The sequence below is a fragment of the Budorcas taxicolor genome, chromosome 5 (genome assembly GCF_023091745.1).
Source record: "Budorcas taxicolor isolate Tak-1 chromosome 5, Takin1.1, whole genome shotgun sequence".
Lineage (NCBI taxonomy): Eukaryota > Metazoa > Chordata > Mammalia > Artiodactyla > Bovidae > Budorcas > Budorcas taxicolor.
The window spans coordinates 37053238-37072477 of NC_068914.1; the positions used below are offsets into that span (position 1 = coordinate 37053238).

Consider the following 19240-nt stretch of genomic DNA (forward strand, 5'->3'; position numbering starts at 1 on the left):
TAGATGGGGAAACAGTGGAAACAGTGAGAGACTTTATTTTCTTGGGTTCCAAAATCACTGCAGATGGTGAGTGCAGCCATGAAATTAAAAGACTCTTGCTCCTTGGAAGAAAAGCTATGAACAACCTAGACAGCATATTAAAAAGCAGAAACATTACTTTGCCAACAAATGTCGGTATAGTCTAAGCTATGGTTTTTCCAGTAGTTAAGTATGGATGTGAGAGTTGGATCATAAAGCTGAGCACTGAAGAATTGATGCTTTTGAGCTGTGGTGTTGGAGAAGACTCTTGAGAGTCTCTTGGACAGAAAGAAGATCAAACCAGTCAATCCTAAAGGAAATCAGTCCTGAATAGTCATTGGAAGGACTGATGCTGAAGCTCTAATACTTTGGCCACCTGATGCGAAGAACTGACTCATTGGAAAGACATTGATGCTGGGAAAGATTGACTGCAGAAGGAGAAGGGGGCGACAGAGGATGAGATGTTTGAATGGCATCATCGACTTGATCAACATGAGTTTGAGCAAGCTCCAGAAGTTGGTGATGGACAGGGAAGCCTGGCATGCTGCAGTCCATGGGGTCCCAAAGAGTCGGACATGACTGAGCGACTAAACTAAACTGAAAGGAAATCAACCCTGAATATTCATTGGAAGAACTGATGCCAAAGCTCCAATACTTTGGCCACCTGATGATGTGAAGAGCCAACTCACTAGAAAAGACCCTGATGCTGAGAAAGATTGAGGGCAGGAGGAGAAGGGGGTGATAGAGAATGAGATGGTTGGATGATATCACCAACTCAATGGACAGGAGTTTGAGCAAACTCCAGGAGATAGTGAAGGACAGGGAAGCCTGACGTGCTGCTGCCCATGTGGTCACAAAGAGTCAGATAGGTCTGAGAACAACACTGGGATCCCAGGAGATGGGTGCTGCAGGGAAGGGTGCTGGGAGTTCTGGGGGAGGGAGTTCCATTGTCCCAGAGTCGTCCTTTCTGGAGGAGGGAGTATGTGTTAGTCACTCAGTCATGTCCGACTCTTTGTGACCCCATGAACTGTAGCCCGACAGGTTCCTCTGTCCATGGGGATTCTCCAGGCAAGAATTCTAGAGTGGGAAGCCATTCCCTTCTCCAGAGGATCTTCCTGACCCAGGGATCAAGCCCGAGTCTCCTGCAGGAAGGTGTTTTGCCATCTGAGCCACCGTGGGACGCCCCAGAGGAGGGAAGTTGAAGGGAAGTTGCTCAGTGGTGTACAACTCTTTGCAATGCCATTGACTATAGCTTACCAGGTGCCTCCGTCCATGGAATTTTCCAGGCAACAGTACTGGAGTGGATAGCCATTTCCTTCTCCAGGGGATCTTCCCAACCCAGGGATTGAACCCAGGTCTCCCGCATTGTAGGCAGATGCTTTACCATCTGAGCCACCAGGGAAGCCAATTTTCTCCACCTTCACATTTTTCTACAATGGGCATGTTGTTTCAGAATTTAAGAAAATATAAACTGTTTGTTTGGCAGAGGTCTGCCAGTGAGTGGGGGTGGGGGAGGCCCCTGGTGGTCTGTGGCCTCCGGATGTTCCCTTGTGCTCTGTCAGCTTGGGGACTTCTCTTCCCGCCTTTAGCTCACCATCTCCCCTGTGGCCTGCTCCAGGAGAGACAGCTGCTGGCCACGAGGACAGGACTTCGAGGGACGGGCTGTCTGGGGATCGGCTGGCTCCTGCCGCATTGGTGACCCATCTCTGGTTGTGCTTCCAGGCGAGCGCACAGCAGGGCCCTGGCGCAGCCTCTCGTCTGTTGACTGTCAGCTACTCCTGCCTCCAGCTGGTCCCCAGCCCAGGCCTGTCACTGTGCCATCTCTCAGCAGGTGAGGACGTGAGGGGCCCTGTCCAAGAACAGGTTCTCTGGAGGGCAGGGGTCACTGCTGGCAGTACACGTGTGGGCCTGGGGTGAGACTGGCTGTCGGGACCCTCGATGTGTGGCCAGGTCCTCACGCCATCACTGCATCCTCAGCCCCAGTGTAAGGCCTTGTGAAGGCTGTTTCACCCTTCATTTCACATTATCCCTCGTGTGAGTGGGTGATGGGGGAGCAGCAAGAGATACAAGCCACCTCCATGGGTTGCTGGCCTTGGCTTGGAAATCAAGCTGTGTCCTTCCCCACCTAGGAACAGAGATATTACTCAGGCCAGCATCCTTGGCCAGCGACTTGCTATGACAAAGGGGATGGAAGGGGGTCAACCACCACCACCGTCCCCCCCCACCCCCGAGTATAAGCTGCTCAGTCCCTTCAGGCCGAAGGCAGTAGCTGTCTTTCAGAGATTTCCAGGAGAGACAGACTGCAGAGCTCTGCCAGCCAACACTTCACAAGGGTCTGTGGAGATAAGGCATGTTAGGGAGGATGGCTGAAAAGGCACAATGACATCCACTCATCCAGAAACTAAAGACTGTCCTGAGTCAGGTCAGATCAGCAGCAGTGGGGACTGAAGCATCGTGCGCTGCCCTGCCCCCAACTCTGAGTTTACCAAATTACAAAGTGTGGCCGTCAGAACCTCCCCAGGCAAGCTGTCTGTGTGAGTGTATCCATGTGCCCGAGGAGAAAGATGCCTGACCACACCCACTCACACGCATTGTCACACTTGTACACCTGTGTGCATACTCACCCCCCACACATACATCTTTATACCCTCACACCCACACCCCACTCACCTGCACACACACACACACCCTCACTTACACACAGTCACACAAATCCTCATACCCAGACACGCACATACAGTAAGAGCCCCCTCCTCCTTCTCTGCCCTCCCCCGCTTCTTCATTTCTTCACTCCTGCGGATCCTGGCCTCAGCTTCCTCTAACCAGCCCCCTGGGTCCCCACCACCCCCAAGTCCCCTAACTTCTGAAAGCCCCAAGCTGGTGATAAGGAAAGAGAAGGATGGATTCAGAAATGGGGCAGGAGGATTAGGGCCTGAAGGCAATGATTTCAAGGCCCTTTTCCCCTTGTCAGTTGGGCTGGGGAGGCTTGGAACTGGCCTGCATCTTCTCCCTCCTTTTGTGTGGACACAAGGATGCATAAACACACACATCCACACGGGGACCGCTGCACACACAGGCCGGCAGAGTATGCTTGTCAGGCACGTGGGCGCAGGCAGGGACACAGCCCCGTGTGCAGGGACACATGCAGAAATGCACACACATCTCTGTAGAGTAAGGGGTCAGCAGCTGCTCCCCCGAGTTTCAAAACCCCCAACTCCTCCTGCTTCTCCTTCTCTTCTTGTTGAATAAAAGTTTGCAACCAAGAGAGGAACACAGCCCTGTTAACTCTGACTTCGGTGGCTGCCACGTATCACAACAGGCAAGTTCTATTTTTCAAACATTGTCTGGGAATAAATGAAGTTGACGTCAGGCCTCATCTGGGCCAGAGAGTCATTGCTTGAATGAGGAAACCCAGAGTGTGGTCTGCACATCCCGGGACCGGCCCAGCCCCCTCACACCTCCCTGCGCACTATACAAAACCACGGTCACCTGCGAGATCCACCCCCAGCTCTCAGGCCTGACCGCATAGGTCTCCAGGAGTTTCTCATTAAACGGGGTAACAGTAACCTATGGCGTGTGCTTTCCTGCAGAAAAGTTAGCATCACAGGGGTCTTCTGTGCTTGGGATAGGGGATGGAGGTGTGCGTGTGTTATTTAAAAACAATATAAACTTTTTGGAATAATAGCGAAATGAATGATAAAGCAAACTCTTGCAGGGGAAACTTGTGCTTTGCACTATAAACGGCTAGGGGGCTCTCTGTGAGAGGAAAGAGCCCTGAGCGAAGCGTCAGCGCTTTGCGTTTGGGTCCTAGACCAAGAGGTCTTGGCTGTGGGAAGAAGCTCTTGGCTTCATTTCTCTGCTTTTTGCTCTTTCTTATGTGCAAAACAAAACTCAGACTGTTTTGCCAACTTGTAGATATGCTTGAGGAATGAGTGAACGAATCTGTATGGTTGGTGGACTTCCCTGGTGGCCTGGTGGTTAAGACTCTGCACTTCCGCTGCAGGGGGCACGGGTTCAATCCCCGGTCAGCGAACTAAGATCCCACATGCCACGCAGCAAAAAGAACAAATGTGTATGAAGACGAGTTATTACTAACAAATCACTGAACAGATGTCAGGGTATTCCTTATGGCAGTGGGGTGTAAGGATAGGAGGAAGACATGGGCCTCTGCTGCCAGGCTTTCTCAGCCCCGGCGACAGGGAGCGGATGACAGGTGGCCCCAGAAGCCCGTGTCTTGCTCCCATCACTCAGATGACCCTCTGACCCCAGGAGGGTCTGCCCCCGTGGCTCCCCAACCCGGACAGAGAAGCTGCAGAGGATGGGAGGGGGAGACAGTTGAGGGGGGCTCTGTTTTCAGACAAGCAACGCTTCCAACCTCCTTAGCTTTGGTTGTTCCAGGGGCAGCAGAATGAAAGAAGGCATGTCCAATAACAGCACCGCCAGCATCTCCCAAGCCCGGAAAGCTGTGGAGCAGCTGAAGATGGAAGCCTGCATGGACAGGGTGAAGGTAAGCATCAGGCCCGCCTGCCCTCTGACCAGCACTCTGCTCACAGCAGTCCCCCCGTGTCCAAAGCAGCCATGTGAGAGTGAACACGTCACCCCGTAGAGCATCCACCCGACACTGGCAGCTGTAACATTTACAGACGAGCGTTTGCTCCAGAGTTCCAAGCATGCCCGAGGAACCAAGGGATGCAAAATACACAGTGTGCGTGAATTCCATAAGGAGTCGCCTAAAATAGACCCATGTTCATCTCAGCTCTCTTTAACTCAGTTGTCATGCCCATAAGCGAGAGAGGGAGTTGAACCATGCGATCCATCATAGTTTTCCTGCCTGGTCCAGTGACTCAGAGATGAGACAACATCAGGTATTTTGATAGGGATGCTGGGGGAAGTGCCACGTCGAATCATGTCTGCGTTTGTCAGCTGCTCCTTGGGGGAAAGGGAAGGAGGGTACCAGCCTCCTCCCACCCTGTTCACTTCACTTCACTGAGGAGTGGAGATGTCTTCACGCTGGGGGAACAAAGCCAGCTCTTCCCCAGATGCCACTTCAAAGGGAGCAGGAGGCCAGGTGGAGCAAGTGGCCCTGAGATGCAGCTTAGTTAGGTTCATTGACTCGAATGGAGCTGGAAGTGCATCGGGCATCTCACAGCAGAAAACACCAGTCTGTTGTGTCTGTGCCCTGTGGGGACATAAAACCAGGGCTCTCACCCAAACAGGACAGAATCCGTGGGGCAGCGGGTGACTCCTAATGCCCTCTGTTGGTGGAGCAAGCAGTCCCTCCCTGAGGCTCCCACTGCCCAGAGCTATGACCAGATAACACCAGCTCCATCAGTCGGCCTCCATCCATCCCCCTCCCCAGGGAGCTTCGGGTACCAGCTATCCAAGGAGGCAGCAACATGCCCAGTAAGTGACACGATGTGTACGAAGCAAGAAGGGAATGCAGGATGACACCCATTGGTCCAAGCGGACTGGCTGTATCTGCACATACTGATACCAGCTACAAATAAACCATCTTTAATCCCTAGGCTAGAGGAGGGAGCAAGAAAAGAAACAGTTCTAAAGAGGAGGAGCCCAGTGGTATAGAAATGGGTCTAAGGATGAGTGTTGCAGGCACTAGTGGTTCAAAGGCAGGACAGACTTTTGGTGAGAGGACAAGGATGCGAGGGGATGCACTCGTTGGACAGAGATCCCTGAGCACCCGCTCTGCCCTTGGCACGGCCCTGGGCTGGAAAAACAAATGGAATGTTCCCATTACGTTGCTCAGAGAAGACTTCCTGGAGCCATGAGCTGGGGGTTGGTTGCGAAGTGATATGGGGGCGGAGGGAAGGCTAGTATAAGCTGACCAAGGCTCATTGCGAGCACTTGGACTTAGAGAAGCCGGTTGTGCTGGGAGGGCAGCTGTGTGCACAGGAACAGCTGGTGCACGGCTGGGGCCGTGGGATGACCTAACCGCAGTCAATAACGTTGCCAGAGGCCAGGGGCCAGCAGAAGCCATTGGCGGGGAGTTCTGGTTTGTCAAGGAAGACGCTCTCCATGGTAACAGATCCTCTCATGACCATCAGCACCCCAGGAGTCACAGTGAAGTGCGTGTCCCCATGCGGAAGGGCTCTTCAGGAGTCCCCGCAGGATATGTCAGTCTCCCAGAGAAGGAGAGGAGGTCACAGGGCTGCTCAGAGTCCAGTGTGCTATTCGGGTGGTGTCACGGGCCGGGCAGTCCCCTTCTTGCAGTTCTGGGTTGTGGAACTGCAGCTCCTTGATCTCGTGAGAGGCCTCCTGGGGCCCCTACAGCCTCTGTGCTGATTACAGGGCCCATGACAGGTCTGGTTCTGAGCTGGCAGAGTTTGATCCCTGCAGAGATGATCCGGGGCTGCCTGAGGACAGAGGTGGCCCCCAGAACCACATCCCAGCGAGAGCTGCGCAGTCACATGTGGTTTTTTGTTTGTGCTCACACAACCTCAAATATTAAGTTTTTAAAATCGTGATTAGATACACGTAACATAATTTGCCATTTTTACTGTTTTTAAGTGTGTAATTCAATAACATTATGTACGTCCACAACATCCTGTGGTCATCTGTTTCTAGAACGTTTTCGTTATCCCAAACAGAAACTCCACCCGTTAAACTCTCACTCCCCGTCCCCTGCCCCCACAGCCCCTGGAAACCTCTCTTCTACTTTATGTCTCTATGAATTTGGCTGTTCAGGGTGCTTCATCCCTACAAGTGGAATCGTACAGTATTTGTCTGTATTTTGTGTATGGCCTATTTCACTTGACATCTGCCTTCAAGTCTTGTCCAGTGTAGCCTGTGTCTGAATTTCATTCCTTGTAAGGGTGAATAGTATTTCATTACGTGTATCTACCATATTTTATTTACCTATTCGTGTGTTGATGGACATTTGAGTTGTTTCCACCTTTTGTCTTTTGTCAATAATGCTGCTATGAACGTGGAATGCATTTGGGTCAGTGCTTTCCATTCTTTCCTGTATATAGCCAGAAGTGGCATTGCTGGGTCATATAGTACTTCTATGTTCACCTTTTTGAGGAACCATAGTGTTGGTTTCCATGATAGCCATACCTTTTTATATCTACCTCAACCTCACTCCTGGGTCAGGAAGACTCCCCTGGAGAAAGGAATGGATACCCACTCCAGTTTTCTTGCCTGGAGAATTCCATGGACAGACTGGCCTGGTGAGCTGTAGTCCATAGGGTCACGAAGAGTCGGACTTGACTGAGTGGCTAACACTTTTCACTTTCACCCCCAGCAATGCACAGGGGATCCAGTTGCTCCACATCCTTGCCAACACTTACTTTCGTTTTTAAAAATAATAGCCATTCTAATGAGTGTTAAGCTCACACTGGATTTTTAAGCACTAGACACCCCTTGGTTCAGGGCACAGGAGGGCTTTGGGGAAAAATCTACTTGATGCAACTTGGGGGGAAAAAAGATGTATATTGATATCAAGTAGCCAGACAACAAACAGAATGTGGAAAGAGGATCCATCAAGGATACCCCAAATCGACCATGATAAGCGCCTTGTTGTTCAGTCGCTAAGTCATGTCCAACTTTTTGCAACTGTGTGGACTGTAGCCTGCCAGGCTCCTCTGTCCATGAGATTTTCCAGGTAAGAATACTGGAGTGGGTTGCCATTTTGTTCTCTGGGGATCTTCCCCATCCGGGGATTGAGCCCACATCGCCTGCATTAGGGAGGCAGATTCTTTACCACTAAGCCAGCAGGGAAGCCAATAGGTGCCTTGGGGAGGGAGGAAAGTGGAAGAGTGTCACCAGGAAAAAGAAGTGGCCTCTCTAGGGTGGGTGAGAGTTCATCACAGGGAAATGAAGAAGGAAAAAAGGATCCTGGGGGTAAATGACAGAGGGAAGCTGTGTGGGAGGAGGAGAGGAGCAGCTCCTAGAACTCTCTGACCTCATACAGTGAGGGGAACACCAGGTGTTCCCCTGTGTGCCATGCCAGCCACGGAGCCCAGAGAGAGGGATGAACAAGTGGAAACAGCTGGAGGCCCTGTGGGAACAGTAATCGCGATGATGAGTCCCAGAGCCAGCTCTGGGTAGAAGCACCCAGAGGACAGCCAGGAAGGACACACGTTGGGTGGGAAACCAGGGACGAGCCCCGTAGCTCACACAGTGTGTTGCCAACTGCAGAACCCGCCTCCAGGCGTCGTAGTTTTCTCTGCTTGGAAGAGTATCTCGTGGGAGAGGAAGGAAAGGATGATATTTACAGCTCAGGGAAGTAAAGGAGAGAGAGGGGAAAAATACTGCATCATGCCACTATTTGGGTTGCAAAGGCAGGAAAAAGTATCAGTGTGAACTCAAGAGAGGTTTGAGCAGTTCGTGGAGGTAAAATGTAGAAACATCCACTATGATCTTCAGGTCCTGTCTGTCTCCGCAGACATCATCTGCACAAAAGCGCTGGTGCAATAGACTGACGTAGACTTCATTGCAGATTTTGTAGGACATAAAACGAAGACTTCACCATGTAGCCCCTAGCCAGCCCGCAAACCCCACATGTTACAGAGGCCCTCCCCACACTCACCCTCAACAACCTTCTTAAACCTCCCTACTCTTACCAAATCAGATCCAGCTGATCACCACTCAAAAATCAATACTGGAGAGAGAGACAAATGTTGGTAGGAAAAAATTGCTTTTATCAGAATGCTGGCAATCTGGGGAGATGGTGGACTTGGTGTCACCTAGAAACCACCTCTGAGGATTCTGCTAGACCATGGAAGTTTTTAAAGGGAAACACGGGACGTAATCTTGGTGGAGCCTTGAGATGGGGGATCAGAGCCGTCCCCCACTGCGTGCAGGCTTGTGTGCAGGCCTCTTGATTCCTTGTGATTTTCCCTGAGATACTGTCTGGTTCACACACTTTGTTCTGGAGATTCCTGAAGGGGAAGCTAGGGAAGAGATTTGGTCACCTGTGAGTTACTTACGTTTCATTTCTATTATACTTCTTTGACCTATGGAAAGAACCCACAAAACTTGTGGCAAGATATTGTGTGATGAAAAAATTTGAAAGGTGTGCCAGGGCCCGAGATGAGTGGAGCGTGGGGGTGCCTCGTTTAATATTAATGATAAGACAAAGGGGCCCCCTGGAGATAGCTCTTTCTTGCCAAAAGCAGCTTACACTATCTTCGTTCCTTTAATGTTTATTGACTGCCTCCCCCGACTCAGCCGTCTCGCCCAGCATTCAGGTGACTCTTCTCCATCCCACCTCCAAGCTCACCAGACCATTTCCCAACAAAGCTGGGTGTCCCACTTTGAGAACCTGTACCAGCTGCTTTGACGTATACACACCACTGCATATAAAATAGGAAACGAGGGACCTCCCTGGCGCGGCCCAGTGGCCAAGACTCCGTGCTTCCAATGCAGCGGGCATGGGCTTGATCCCTGGCTGGGGAACTAAGATCCCACATGCCCTGAGGCACAGCCAAAACAAATGAAAACAAAAGAAAGTGCCTAGCAGATAGTAACCACTTGAAAATATTTTTAAAAAAAGAAAGATAACTAACAAGGACCTACGGTATAGTACAGGGAACTCTTTTCAGTACCCTGTAATGACCCATATGGGAAAAAGAATCTAAAAAAGAGTGGATATTTGTGTCTATACAACTGATTCACTTCGCTGTACTGCTGCTGCTAAGTCGCTTCAGTCGTGTCCGACTCTGTGCGACCCCACAAACGGCAGCCCACCAGGCTCCCCTGTCCCTGGGATTCTCCAGGCAAGAACACTGGAGTGGGGTGCCATTTCCTTCTCCAATGCATGAAAGTGAACAGTGAAAGTGAAGTCGCTCAGTCGTGTCCAACTGTTTGCAACCCCATGGACTGCAGCCTACCAGGCTCCTCCATCCATAGGATTTTCCAGGCAGGAGGACTGGAGTGGGGCGCCATCGCCTTCTCCACTTTGCTGTACACCTGACGCTAACACATTGTAAATCAACTTTGTGCTGTGCTCAGTCGTGTCTGACTCTTTGCGACCCCATGGACTGTAGCCCACCAGGCTCCTCTGTCCAAGGGATTCTCCAGGCAAGAATACTGGAGTGGATTACCATGCCCTCCTCCAGAGGATCTTCCTGACCCAGGGATTGTATCCAGGTCTCCTGCATTGCAGGCAGATTCTTTACTGTCTGAGCCACCTATACTCCAATAAGTTTTTAAAATAATAATTTTTTTTTAAAAATCTATATGTACTTCATTCATTGTAAGTACAGGGAAGATTCAACATGTATGGCTTCCCCAAAAACAGAAAGCTTAGAAAATAATACTCAGGATTCTAACAAAAATGAAGAGCACATAAAGACAACTTGGAAAATGTTTTGGTCCCTTGGAAAAGAACACCCATAACCTGATTCTTACTCTCACCCATTGGAGGCTCGAGCAATATAAAACTCTATCGGGAAAGCATATACATGGCATGGATCATCAAATAGGGAAAATTTGTTGAGAAATGAAGGCAGATATCAGCTAAGCAAAGTAGAAGAGGCTTATGTGAAGAAAATGGTCTCCAGAGCCAACCTGTCCAGCCCGAGAGAAGACTTCAGCTCCAGAGAAGTCGTTGTCCCCTGGAGGAGGCACACAGGCCCGGAGGAGGCACAGAGGCCCTGAGCAGGCCAGGCCCCAGGCCTCAGGAAGGCTGCTGGGAGCTCCTGCTCCACTGGGCACCGCTCAGGGTGCCCTGACTCTCCTGCCACTGGGCCAACCCCATGGACTGTCCTGGCAGAACCTGGGGAAGGATGGACACCCTCAGTGAACTGGTAGCTCTCAGCCAGCGATCAGGAAGCTGACATTTGCCAAGCAGTGCTAGGCCCAGCTCTCTCACGCACCTTCAGTAGATAAACAGCTATGTTTGTGCTCACATCACCCAGAAGGGTTGCCTTAAGGCTGACATTAATTTTGTCAACCTAAGCTTGATTTGCTGACTGTTGACAGATCACCCTGTTCCTCATCAGCCTCCTTTCTTTTTCTGATTTTGTTTGTTTATCATTGGGTGTGCTGGGTCTTTGTTGCTGCGTGCAGACCTTCTCTGTTTGCAGTGAGCGGGAGCTGCTCTTCATTGTGGGGCGTGGGCTGCTCATTGTGAGGCCTTCTCTGGTTGTGGAGCACGGGCTTAGTTGCCCCACGGCTCGTGGGATCTTCCCAGACCAGGGATCAAACCTGTGTCCCCTGATTTGACGGGTAGATTCTTAGCCGCCTGACCACCAGGGAAGTCCCCATCAGCTGCCCTTCTATAGACTACTGAAAAAAGTAGGGCAGGTCAAGAAGAGTGGCAGGTGATGAGTGGGCTAAAAAGTTACCCAAAGTCATGGCAGCAGTAATGAAATTAGTGCTGAAAGTATTGACATAAAAGAAGAGGGATTCTATCGCGAGAAATAACGACAGGTGTTCACAATCCTTCTCCATCGCAGGTATGAAAAATTTGGTGAAAACAGTTTGGAAAAGGAGAATAGCTTTAGAGAAAGACTTATTCCCATTTACTTTTGGTCTTGGAGATTTTCTTGTTTGATGGTTAAAGGGAAAGCAGGTACATGATCAAAAAATATTTTAGTTAGAAAATACAAAGCCCCCAAAACTGAATTTTTATGGGTGTTTAAGATAGAGGTTACATATGCCGTGCTTATTCCATTTAGAACTTTTCTGCAAACCATAAATGAGAGATAGAGAATTAGACACACCCTGAAGCATTCTTAAGGCTCCTCAAGGAGAAAGGGAGAAATTGAAATGAGAAAGTGAGAAAGTGGGTATCTGTATCTAGGGGCATTACATCTTACTTTGAAAATAATGCAATTTGTCTGTTCCTGCAGATGACACTTATTTTAGAAAAATTTGGAAAATATAGAAAAGTATAAAGAAAATTTAAACTATAGCCTCTGTATTTTCATGGTTTTCCATCTAGCTGTTTACTTATCAACTATACCTAGTTTTCTTATAAAATTGTGGTTATCATGTACATTTTGTTGACAAAAGTTCAATTAACAATCAAGTTAAGAAAAAAGGAAACTTTATTTGAGCCAGCTGAGGCTGATAACCTAGGAGACAGACTCTCAGAAGCTCTGAGCACTGTTCTACCCGTTAAAAGTAGAAGATACAGTCACATGCATTTTCAAGAGAAAGGATCGTACCTCAAAATGACATATCAGTATTTTACGTAGGGTTAACCGAGGTTAGAGAGTCCAGGTAAACAGGTAGGCAGGGAGCAGCAAGTCACCATGATCCCCTACAGCACTGGAAAAGAACACTATTCTTTTAAGAAGTTATATTCCTAGCATCAGAAGAAAGGGGGCGAACTGCTCTTTACAGGTGAGCAAGCATTCCCATCTTTGAGGTGCTCTGGTTAATGTTTAATGCAAATACACACTGCACATTAGGGAGGAGGCCCAGAGAGAGAGAATTTTGTGTTTGATTTATCTTGCCTTAAAATGTAAAATTTAGTTCATCAATTTATTACTTTTTGCAATTTGACTTATCATTGACCAGTATACTGTGATTATATATCCAGGTCGGTAAATACTCTCCTAAAATGTACATCTTTAGTATCTTTATCATCTGATATGCAGTTATTTAACTGGTCCCCTATTCTTGGGTATTTCCATTCTTTCCATTTTTTCAGCATTACTTCCTTTATTTTTCAGTTGAAGTAGGGTTGATTTACAATATTGTGTTATTTTCAGGTGTATAGCAAACTGATTCAATTATGTGTATATATGTTGGACTATTTTCCATTGTGGTTATTAAAAGATATTGAATATAGTTCCTTGTGCTACACAGTAAATCCTTGTTACCTATTTTATGTATAGTAGTGTGTATCTGTTAATCCCATACTCCTAATTAATCTCCCCCCCCCCCCACCCCGACTCTTTTCCTCTTTGGTAACTATGAGTTTGTTTTCTCTGTAAGTCTGTTTCTGTTTTGTATATAGAGTCATTTATATTATTTTTGTATATAAAATCATTTGTATTGTGGAAGGGAAAGTCACTCAGTCATGTCCAACTCTTTGCAACCCTGTGGACTATACAGTCCATGGAATTCTCCAGTCCAGAATATTGGGGTGGGTAGCCTTTCTCTTCTGCAGTGGATCTTCCCAACCCAGGGATCGAACCCAGGTCTCCCACACTGCAGGCGGATTCTTTACCGGCTGAGCCACAAGGGGAGGCTGTGTTATTTTGTAGATGCCACATAAGTGATATTTGTCTTTCCCTACCTGACTTACTTAGCGTGTTATTCCCTAACTCCATGCATGCTGCTGCTGCTGCTGCTCTCGCTTCAGTCGTGTCCGACTCTGTGCAACCCCACAGACGGCAGCCTGCCAGGCTCCCCCGTCCCTGGGATTCTCCAGGCAAGAACACTGGAGTGGGTTGCCATTGCCTTCTCCAGTGCATGAAAGTGAAAAGTGAAAGGGACGTCGCTCAGTCGCATCCCACTCTTAGCGACCCCATGGACTGCAGCCCACCAGGCTCCTCTGTCCATAGGATTTTCCAGGCAAGAGTACTGGAGTGGGCTGCCATTGCCTTCTCCGCACGTTGCTGCAGATGGCAATATTTCATTTTTTTTAGTGGCTGAGTAATATTCCATCACGCACACACGTACATCCATATATCACGTCTTCTTAAGCCCAGCTGTCTATTGATGGGCACTTGGGTTACTTTCATGTCTTGGCTATTTTAAATAGTGCTGCAGTGAACATTGGGGTGCATGTATCTTTGCAAATTGTAGTATTGTTTATTTGTGGGATCTTAAATGATGTAAATAAACTTATAGGCCTACAGACATAGAAAACAAACTTGTGGTTACCAAAGGAAAAAGGGGCAGGAGAGGGATAAATTAAGAGTTTGGGGTTAACAGAGAGCTACATCACTACCTATAAAATAGATAACCAACAGGGACCTCCTGTGTAGCCCAGGGAGCTCTACTCAGTATTTTGTAAAAACCTATAAGGGGAAGGAATCTGAAAAACAGATATAAATGTATGTACAACTGAATCACTTTGCTGTACACCTGAAACGAATACAACATTATAAATCAACTATACTTCAATAAAAAATAAAATTAAGGGGCAAAGAGTATAACACATGCTACAGAAAATCAAAATTAGTGACATAGAGAACAGACTTAAGAGACTCTCACAGTAAGCAGAAGAAAAAGACACAGATCAGTGCAGTCAGAGGATGACAGAAATAAGACCGACGACAACATTTCAGTGTTGAATGCTGATGTTCCTGGCAGAGAGGCCAGATGAAACAGAAAATACTCCTGAGGAAAGACTATTGAAAGGAAGAGCTCATCATATTCCAGAAAAGAACGTAACAGAAAATAAGCAACCCTGAAATACACGTACAGCTGAGGTTGAAAGTGAAAGTGTTAGTCGCTAAGTTGTGTCCTACTCTTGGCGACCCTGTTGACTCTAGCCCACCAGGCTCCTCCGTCCATGGACTTCTCCAAGCAAGAACACTAGAAGGGTAGCCATTCACTTCTCCAGGGGATCTTCCCGACCCAAGGTCGAAAACCTGGGTCTCCTGCGTGGCAGGCAAATTATTTACCATCTGAACCACCAGGGAAGCCCACAGCGGAGGTTACTTAATCTTGAATGGGCCCATCAAATGTACTGACAGGGGAAGCTATCATTTAGGACAAACACACCTGACTTAACCCAGGTCGAATGCTTGAATCTTCACACTGACTTCAGATGTGGGTGCTACTGGTACCGCAGCTTCAGACAGGAAAACCTAGGCCCACAGTTGTTATGTGATGAATGGGGGATACCAACCCAGATCCTGGATCATCATTAAACTATGGTGTCCCCCTAGAAAGGGCAGAAATATCAGTCTGGACAACACTGTATCTCAGTTGAGAAGATGCCAGCCTAAAATTCTATAAAAAATTCTAAAATTCTGCAAAGAATTTGCTACCCAGCCAAACGGTCATGTATGTCCTAGGCAATGTAAGTGTTCAGACACGTCCAACTCTGTGACGCCATGGACTGTAACCCATCAGGCTTCTCTCTCCCTGGGATTCTCCAGGCAAGAATACTGGAGTGAGTTGCCGTTTCCTCCTCCAGGGGATCTTCCCAACCCAGAGCTCCAACCCAAATCTCTTGTGTTTCCTACATTGGCAGGTGGATTCTTTACCACTCACACCACCTGGGAAGCTCACAGGCAATATAAATATATTCTCAATTAGACAAGAAAGTTAAATATAATGCAAATACTTCCTTTCTTTTGCAAAATTACTTCATTTTACACAATTGAATTTCATGAAAGAAGATACCAATGTGCATCATGGTGATATTTATTAATGTTAGGACTGTAAGAAAGTTTCTGGGGAAATTGCCACTAGATCAGGAGCTTCTTCGAGCAGGGGTGAGTGTCATCCAGTCTTGGGATCCCACTCACTCCATGGGTCATAGAAAGTCACACTGAAGGATGGACTGGCTTAGAACAGCCAGATCAGTAGCAGAGAATCAGGGTCAGGTGAGGCCATCCACGTGTCATCAACTTCATTCCTACCAAAAAGGCACAGAAAACTGCAGCTACGCCGGCTTAGATGTCACAAATAAAGCAACAGCTGCCAGCATGCTTTTTGGATCAGGGTGAAGAAACGAAGGCCCTACTTTGGGGTAGATGTCCACTCTTGCAGCGTGAGGTTTCTAACTTTCTGCTGAGCTGCCAGGACCACTTCAGTGTCACCTGCCCCACCCATCTTCTGGGCAAGGATCCTTCAGCTGAAAGCCCAGCCTTTTAAAGGAGCTGGACTTGCAAGGTTAGCCCTCTGGAGAGCTTGCGCCTGGCTCAGTGAAGAACTCTTCAGAACATCAAAAGGGCTTCCCTGGTGGCTCAGATGGTAAAGAATCCACCTGCAGTGCAGGAGACCTGGGTTCAATCCTTGGATCGGAAGATCCCCTGGGAAAGAGAATGTCAGCCCACTCCAGTATTCTTGAATGGAGAAATCCACAGACAGAGGAGCCTGGGGGGCTACAGTCCATCGGGTCACAAAGAGTCGGACATGACTGAATGACAAGCGCTTCACTTTTTCAAGAAATAAAGGTCCTACTTTGGGGCAGATGTCCACTCTTGCCCTGTGAGGTTTCTAACGTTGTGCTGAGCTGCTAGGACCACTTCAGGGTGATCTACCCCACCCATCTTCTGGGAAAGGGTCCTTCAACTGAAAGCTCAGCCTCTTAAAGGAGCTGGACTTGCGAGCTTAGCGCTCTGAAGAGTCTGCTCCCAGCCCAGTGAAGAACTCTTTAGGACATCCAAAGCCCCGTGTTCATTGGTGAGACAATAGCTGAGGCCCACTTGACCTCAGTATCCCTTTGGACAGCACCAGTCACTGCCGACAGCCAAACATCTAGGCGTTCTTGATTTGTTTCTTCAAGTCACCGGAGCCTTTTTCCACCAGCTTCAGAGTCTCCTCTCTATAAGCCTTCGTTAGAGTCCATCCAGTTGTATCCTTGGGCTCCCACTCATATTACAGGAGAGATGAAACTGAAATATCAGCATTGGTGTTAAAACGTTCTTCTTCACCTCACATGCATCAGGATGGCTACTGTCACCAAAACAGAAAACAACACATTGGAACCTTGGGGCTGCTGCTGCTGCAGCTAAGTCGGTTCAGTCGTGTCCGACTCTGTGCGAACCCACAGACGGCAGCCCACCAGGCTCCCCCGTCCCTGGGATTCTCCAGGCAAGAACACTGGAGTTGGTTGCCATTTCCTTCTCCAATGCATGAAAGTGAACAGTGAAAATGAAGTTGCTCAGTCATGTCTGACCCTCAGTGACCCCATGGACTGCAGCCTTCCAGGCTCCTCCGTCCATGGGATTTTCCAGGCAAGAGTACTGGAGTGGGATGCCATTGCCTTCTCTGACCTTGGGGCACTATTTCCAAGAATGTGAATGATGCGGCCACTAGGAAAAACAGTATGGAATTTCCTCTAAAAAAATTTTTTTTAAAGAATTACTCCTAGGATATATCAATTCCACTTGTTAGTATGCATCCCAAAGAACTGAAATCAGGCTCTTTGAGAGGGATTTGTACACCCAGTTCATAGCAGCATTATTCAGAAACGCTATGAGGTAGACCCAACCTAAGTGTCCATCAGCAGATTAATGGATAAACAAACTGTATACAGGCAGACCTTGGAGATGTTACAGGTTTGATTAAAAGGCCACCACAGTAAAGCAACAAAGTGAGTCACAGAAATGTTTTGGTTTCCTAGTGCATATAAAAATTATGGTTACACTATACTGTTTTGTGTCAAGTGTGTAATAATATCATTGTGTATAAAAAATGTTACATAAATTTAAATTTAAAAGCACTTTATTGCTAATATTGCTCATCATCATCTGACAATACTTGGTTGTCACAAATCTTCAATTATTAATAATAAAAATGCTATATCTATGAAGTGCTAAAAAGTGAAGCACAATTAATGAGATATGTCTGTATATCTACACAGCAGAATAGTATTCAGCTTGAGAAAGAAAGTAATTCTATCACTGTTGTTGAAGAAAGCAAACTTAATTCTAATTTCAATTAGATAAATAAATGTGTGAGAATATCCAGAAATTTAAAAAAAAGAAGTGTATATATTTGAGGAGGAAGACCTGGGAGAAATATCAATAACCTCAGATATGCAGATGATACCACCCTTATGGCAGAAAATGAAGAGGAACTAAAGACCCTCTTGATGAAGGTGAAAGAGGAGAGTGAAAAAGCTGGCTTAACACTCAACATCCAAAAAACTAAGATCATGGCATCCGGTTCCATCACTCATGGCAAATGGATGGAGAAAAAATGGAAACAGTGGCAGATTTTATTTTCTTGGGCTCCAAAATCACTGCAGACAATGACTATAGCCATGAAATTGAAAGATGTTTGCTCTTTGGAAGAAAAGCTGTGACAAACCTAGACAGTGTTACTAAAAAGCAGACATCACTTTGCCAACAAAGGTTTGTATAACCAAAACTATGTTTTTTCTCGTTATCATGTATGGATGTGAAAGTTGGACCATAAAGAAGGCTGAGTGTCAAAGAAATGATGCTTTCAAGTTGTGGTGCTGAAGAAGATTCTTGGAAGTCCCTTGGACAGCAAGAAGCTCAAACCAGTCAATCCTAAAGGAAATCAAGCCTGAATATTCATTCAAAGGACTGATGCTGAAGCTCCAATACTTTGGCCACCTGATCCAAAGAGCCAACTCATTGGAAAGGGCCCTGATGCTGGGAAAGATTGAGGGCAGGAGGAAAAGGGGGCAACATAGTATGAGATGGTTGGATGGCATCACCGACTCAAGGGGCATGAGTTTGAACAAACTCTGAGTGAGAAATAGTGAAGACAGGAAAGTCTGGTGTGCTGCAGTCCATGGGGTCACAAAGAGTTGGACATGACTTAGCAACTGAACACAATCTATGTAGAATAGTCCTACAAGTTTATTATAAAACTGTAGTATTTAAAAATTTATAATACTCCTTTAGGAATAGATCAACAGAAAAAATAGGAAGTCCCTAAACAGACCCCAGTGTATTGGGAATTTGAAGTACAATCCAGATGGCATCTCAGCTCAGTAGAGAACAGATTATTAATGTTTCTAACCCTGTTGAAAATGAAGTTGCGTACCACTAGTTTTATCCAGATAAGTATCAGATGGGTTGTATTTGGCGGCTGCTGCTTAGTCGCTTCAGGCGTGTCCAACTCTGTGCAGCCTCTGGGCTGTAGCCCGCCAGGCTCCTCTGTCCATGGGATTCTCCAGCCAAGAGTACTGCAGTGGGTGGCCATGCCCTCCTCCAGGGGATCTTCCTGACCCAAGGATCAAACCCAGGTCTCCTGCATTGCAGGCAGATTCCTTACTGCTGATTCGCCACGGAACCCTATATTTGTCTGCTAGGGCTGGCATAACAGAATACCACAGAATATGTGGCTTAAACATCAGAAATGTATTTTCTCACCTTTCTGGAAGTTGGAAGTCCAAGGTTAAGGTGTTGGCAACTTAGTTGCCAATTTAGACACTTGAGCAGTCTGCTGAAGCCTCTCCTGTGGCAGACAGCTAGCTGCCTTCTCACTCTGTTCTCACACAGCCTTTCCTCTGTGCTCATGTGAAGACCCTTCTAGGGTCTCTTCTTATTAACTCATGCAAGTGGTCATGTATGAATGTGAGAGTTGGACTGTGAAGAAAGCTGAACACTGAAGAATTGATGCTTTTAAACTGTGGTGTTGGAGA

The 19240-nt window shown here is 47.4% G+C and overlaps 1 protein-coding gene across 1 annotated transcript in view; it reads left to right on the plus strand.

The window, feature by feature from the left end:
* Nucleotides 1-1748: 1748 nt before the first annotated feature.
* GNG4 (G protein subunit gamma 4) overlaps nucleotides 1749-19240 on the plus strand; it is a 35519-nt gene continuing 18027 nt past the window's right edge. The window contains exons 1-2 of the mRNA XM_052641001.1: nucleotides 1749-1849; nucleotides 4417-4525. Coding sequence (XP_052496961.1) covers nucleotides 4427-4525 — 99 coding nt within the window. The 5' untranslated portion in view covers nucleotides 1749-1849; nucleotides 4417-4426. The remainder of the gene's footprint in view (nucleotides 1850-4416; nucleotides 4526-19240) is intronic.